This window comes from Aristolochia californica, unplaced genomic scaffold (genome assembly GCF_029961685.1).
Source record: "Aristolochia californica isolate CCGP_79_NKW_82.1479 unplaced genomic scaffold, dmAriCali1.0.hap1 SCAF_6, whole genome shotgun sequence".
In the NCBI taxonomy this organism is placed as follows: domain Eukaryota; kingdom Viridiplantae; phylum Streptophyta; class Magnoliopsida; order Piperales; family Aristolochiaceae; genus Aristolochia; species Aristolochia californica.
Genome location: NW_027182257.1, coordinates 5,611,505 through 5,617,154, shown reverse-complemented (window position 1 = coordinate 5,617,154; position 5,650 = coordinate 5,611,505). Strand labels below are relative to the sequence as shown.

Here is a 5,650-nt window from a genome sequence, read left to right as displayed (position 1 = left end):
TATTAGAGCAACAAATCACCGCCCCATTGTATTTTTGTCAAATTCCAAGCATTGACAGCCCAATCTTTCAATGACCTATCCAACTCATGCTGGGCCGGCCCAGTGACTAGAAGCCGAATAAACCTATTCCAGGCCCCCTCTTTAGCATATAAGAGACCTCATGGCCGGGGCAGTTCAGTCTTTTCACGAAGCCTGATCCAGTCCTGGTCCAAGACGATATGCTTTGGACGGAGAAAACGGATAAAATTTTTTCGCGACTATGGCACTGTCTGCAGCATCTTCCTTTTCGGCTTCTCCTTCATCTTCCTTTAAAGCTTCTCCTTCATCTTCGTCTGCATTTATCGTTCCTCACAAATCTTCTGTGTGTGGGAAGCTCCATCTTTCAGCTTCTACCTCTTACCGGTCTCTACCCTACCCTTTTTCTCCTCTCTTTTCTCTTTCTACCCTTCCGACTAGAAAATTTTCGTTCGAGCTCTTCTCAGCAGTACAAGAAATCGAAGTTGAAGGCGCGACCGGGCAAAACAGCCAAGAAAATGAACAAAAACGAAAGCTCTTTGTTTATAACCTTCCGTGGAGCTTTACTGCTCCCGACATTCGAAATCTCTTCGGTCAGTATGGGAATGTGACAGATGTCGAGGTAATTGCTGTTTCCTTTTTTAATTTCATGCGGTTAAAATTTAAATTGATTGCAGTTGCCCTTGTACTGAGATCAGGATTTTTTTCGTCTCTGCAATGTCCCAATTTCAGATTATAAAGAAGAATGGTAAAAACAGAGGCTTTGCCTTCATTACATTGGAGTCCCCGGAAGGGGCTCTGGCCGCCATCGATAAACTCGATTCATTTGTAAGTATGAACGCAGAACATATTCGTCTATTGCTTCTCTTTATCTTCTCGTCTTCTACAATCTGTTGTTATTGATTTTACATAAAATGGTTGGAGAGAGGCAGTCTTTCCAGTGCTGAACTAAAATATCACCATTTCTTGTTTCTCTCCTTCGATGCTCTCTTGTTATGAATGCCGGTTCTGTGAGGCATAAGAGTGACGGTTCTGCCACACAAATCCTCTTCCTCCTTAAAGCTTATGTTTCTTAATGCAGGAACTTCAAGGAAGAATTATTAGGGTTGAATTTGCGAAGAGTATGAAAAAACCTTCCCGCCCTCCATCTGCTCCTGCCCCAACCACTGGCGAAACACGTTATAAGATATATGTTTCAAATCTTGCATGGAAAGCAAGGTCTACTCAGCTTAGAGAGTTTTTCTCTGCATGCTTTAATCCAGTTGCATGCAGGGTTGTCTTTGACAGCCCATCTGGACGGTCAGCTGGTTATGGATTTGTCTCTTTTGCGTCCCAGGAGGAAATGGAAGACGCTATTTCTGCTCTGGATGGGAAGGTCAGTTCAAATGTCACTACTGCTATATTTTACTCCCGTCGTTCTGCTTTTATCTTGAACATATGGGGAAATATGAACTCGCAACTCCTATATTAATCACATATCGCTCAAAAGAGTAACAGAATATATTTCACTTCCACTTTTTATAAGTTTCTAACTTAAAACTGGAGGAATAGTATTCATTTTTTTACTCCTGAAAATTAGGTCTGATAATGGCATGTCTCAGAATTGTTTCCTTGAGATGCTTGGTTGATGGTCTTGGCTTTTGGTAACATTTAACTACTTGAAGTAAATTTAATTTTGGTTCTTTTTGTTGTTTCAATAGTTGAATCTTGTATAGCCAACTCAGTTGATTGACATAGTTTCTTCTGTAGATGATTTAGATGTCTAATAGTTGCTAGTCACTACGACTTAATGCACCTCTGCCCCATTGTCAACTCAGATGATGTCTGCCTTTTTTCTTTAAATAGAAAAGATTTTCAGGTTTTGCATTTTACTTAGTTTAACCTTTGCCATGGCTTGTCATAACTATTTATTCACATGATCTGAAAATATGTTGCTCTAGGCACTGCAGATATTCAAAGACTGTTATCTATCTGGTTGACAATTAAGGCCATCTATCTTGTTGAGAATTAAGACCTTGTTTAACCATTTAAATCCTTCACAAAAAAGAATATAAGTACCTCCTTTTAAGTGAAGTGACAAAATAACTTATAGTGGATAACTTGGAAGTAGATCTGCTTCAAGTGTTAACACGAGATTCAGTTGTTATTTTTACACGATGTTTCAAGCAAAGTAAGTTGTTGTCAATGTGAAGAGCTGCAGTAAGTGAGGATCTAGTTTAGCAAAGGCTTTAAACCTATTTTAGAAATTGCTTTGTATCGAGTGGTATTGTTCAGTTGCTCTCTCTCTCTCTCTCTCTCTCTCTCTCCCGCTGTGATGGGTAGGCATTTGCTTGTCGAATCATGCACCTTCTACGGTATTGTTCTCATGTCACTCACGGCTGAAAGTAGGAGGTTGCTTTGTTTTGACTTGTTTCCCTGCTAAGTTTTGCTTTTCACTGCCTTACAAAAAGAAACCTCTGTTGTGATCTGGTTCTTGTACTGTAGGAACTAATGGGCAGACCAGTTAAACTGAAAGTGAGCGAAAAGAATGTTGATGGAGCTGTAGATGAAACCGAGGAAAATGAGAACAATGAAGGAGAAACAGAAAAGTCATGAGGAGGAGACTAGGGCAAACTGGGTCTCTCACCACGAATTAACGTTCAGGTACCCAGATTGACTTGGTGCACTTGGGAACTTCTTGAAGTTTTTGTACATTATTATGTATCTTTGATCATCATTATTGCTGTTGCCATGAGATAAAAGAGGAAGCACTTATCTTACCCCTTGCTTATATAATGAGATTAAAGAGGGAGATGGGTTTTTAAAATGAAACATTAAAACATTGATTTTAACATGTAAATAAACATCATATAAAAATTTTAATTTAAAGTTTCAAACCCAAACTGACCTGGTTTCAGTCAGACCCATTGAGCAAAAACATGGGGAAGGGGAAAAATCAACGGACCTAAATATTTTTGGGATTTTACCATGTACTCCTAAGATATTGGTTTGAATAAGACTGATCTACTTCATTCCCTCCTTTCACTGTATGGATAGAGGAAGGCTTCTTAGTTAATGCTTGTAATCAAATAGGGAGCATGGGGAGATCCCTGTAAGTGGAATGAAGAGGGATGGCCTCATCCCCTACGTCTTTGTTTTGTAATAGAATTACCATGGAAAATGAGGGGGCTCCAGTTTAAGGAGCCTTAGGGTTTATTTGTTACAAAATATGAGTGATTATGGACTTAAAAAGTGTTTAAGTTTATTATGCCAAATACGCATATGAAATCCACCAACAACTGCCATTGTTGAAGCATGTTTGGGATACACTATGCTTTTAGCTATGAGTAATGAGACGCTATGAATTTCTTCATCAGGGTTTGAATGGGCATGATGGATTGAAACAAAATAAGTTTGCAACACTAAGTTAATAAACGTTGTCGGCAGAAAAAAAATTTGATTCACAAAGTAGCACGATCGTAACTACAACAACAAAGATGTTACAAGATTTCAAGTGATGTGCGGTCATATATTTTGAAGACCTCTCTGGTTCTATCTCTTTTGAGTCGTATATAATTTGACGGATGTATTAGAATTATCTTGGTTGATTACCTTCAACTTTATAGCTACCTATCACTTTGTACTTGAAGAGAAGATTTAATCCCAAATTGAATGTGGTAGGTTCAAGGATAATGGTAATGTAGTGGCAATGATGATTGCTTGTTATTAGTAAATCTAATAAATCTTCCGGCTAACTTGAAATTTGAATTGTCAGTACCACAATACAGTTTCTCCTCTCTAATGAACCGAGTTTCGTCACATTAAGCTTAAGAGAAATCTGCCAACTATTTTTTTTCTCTCCCGCCAAATGTTCTCCTCCAAAAAGTTCTCTTTAAGCCTAAGGGAATGTCTATTTATAGTGCGGTGGGAGTGGTTTAGCCAACCCACCTTTTTATCTCCCCTATTTTCTTCTTCTCCACTTAGCTTAGCTACATTTTTTTTTGAAATACAAGGGGGAAGAATATTTTTCAAAACTTTTTCCTCTTCCCATTAATGCTTGATACTTCTTCTCATCCATTTCGAAATTATGCCACATTATTTTCTTTAGGTGGAACTTTCCCACAATGTCATGTCTCAATGATATACCACCTCCTCTGCTTTGGTGGTGCTTAAGTGATGCTTAGGTGGTATTCTCTTTTAACAATTTCGACGATGATTTCATACAATAGACTTTATCTTGGCTATATATTGAGCTTTGATATCAATAATCAATCCAAATCTTGGTAAAAAGACTTGACTTTGATTGTTGAGTAACCTTTTGAAAAAAAATTCAATGCTTTGACCATCTAGAATTTTGACTTTGACAATTGGTTTATTAGTGGTCAAAATTTTTAATTCTTATCATTTATCAATATCTATTATTTGGACCATCAATTGGGGTTCTAACTCTGATGATTAATTTTTTTCTCGTGATTGAATTGGTAGTCAAGGAGATGAATGTTAGGTGTCTTGAGAAGCCATGAGCCTAGCACAAAAATCCTTTCCAGATTTATCCATGGCTCCACGTATTGTTGATTTATTTTGATGCCTTTGATGATATTTGTGGGCGCACCTTGTACCACTTAGCTTTAAACTAATTGAATCTAGTTGAATTTCTAGAGAAGAAATAATAAGTCACTGACTTTTTTTATAACTGAGCACAATGAGTCTCTACTTATAATAAAGGAAACAAGTATAATCATATTATAATTAAACTAACACTGTCCCAATTATACTAAAAGTTAAGCACTAAAAGGAAAATCTTAGAACAATTAAACAATTGAACATAATATAAAACTAACATGACTAACACTTTTAAACTGTGTTAAATTTCTAGAAAAAAAAAATACTTCACTGACTTTGTTATAATTTGAATACAATGAACTTTTTTTTTTATAATAGATGAAACGAGTAAAATCCAATTACAATTAAACTACTTTTGTCCTAGTTATACCCATAACTTAACACTTAAAGATAAGTCCTAGTATAATTAAACAACTAAACATAAATAAAAGACTGAAATAACTAAAACACCTTTTATCCGAAACATTTCTATGAGATATCCTTCCATGAGATTCCTCTTAGACTCCATATTAATTTTGGCTTTGTGAGACTTCTTGTTGTGAGAGTCATGTAAGACTCTTCCATACTTACTCTTCAATACTCCCCCCTCAAGCTGGAATTCATAACTTTAGATTGCAAAGAAAAAGATTTTTGGTCTTTAATATTCTTTTGCTAAAAGAATTCTTCATAGTTGCAAAATCTTCATATTTTTCCCCCTTTCTTGAATATTTTCGTCACATAAAAATTACAGCATGTGGAATAAAATATTTTTTTTCTTGTACTTCATCTTGTACTTCTCCTCCTCAAGCTGGGGATAAAAAAGACATAAAAATCCAACTAGGACAAATTACAATATGATAGAAGAAAACTACTCTTGGACAAAGCTCCATACACCAGTCATAGTTTGAAACAAACTATGAACAATTTCAAACATGAAAAATGGCTCAATTTTAGGACATAACTAAGAAACTAGTCACTTTTTAAGGATACCTCAAACACAAATTACCTCTTGGCTGAAGAATAAAAGACTAGACTCGAGCTAGATATTCGGTAG

The 5,650-nt window shown here is 36.2% G+C and overlaps 1 protein-coding gene across 1 annotated transcript; it reads left to right on the top strand.

Moving 5' to 3' along the window:
- Positions 1-259: 259 nt before the first annotated feature.
- LOC137935208 (28 kDa ribonucleoprotein, chloroplastic) lies at positions 260-2,774 on the top strand. Its single transcript, XM_068779902.1, has 4 exons — positions 260-637; positions 748-843; positions 1,097-1,390; positions 2,500-2,774. The coding sequence occupies exons 1-4, from the start codon at positions 260-262 to the stop codon at positions 2,608-2,610; spliced, it is 879 nt and encodes a 292-aa protein (XP_068636003.1). The 3' UTR covers positions 2,611-2,774.
- Positions 2,775-5,650: the final 2,876 nt, after the last annotated feature.

Excerpts from the sequence above, each read along its gene's own strand:
- LOC137935208 (XM_068779902.1), top strand. The coding sequence starts at position 260 with ATGGCACTGTCTGCAGCATCTTCCTTTTCGGCTTCTCCTTCATCTTCC. Across the intron at positions 844-1,096 it reads TCGATAAACTCGATTCATTT|GAACTTCAAGGAAGAATTAT; the intron begins GTAAGTATGAAC and ends TTCTTAATGCAG. Across the intron at positions 1,391-2,499 it reads TTTCTGCTCTGGATGGGAAG|GAACTAATGGGCAGACCAGT; the intron begins GTCAGTTCAAAT and ends CTTGTACTGTAG.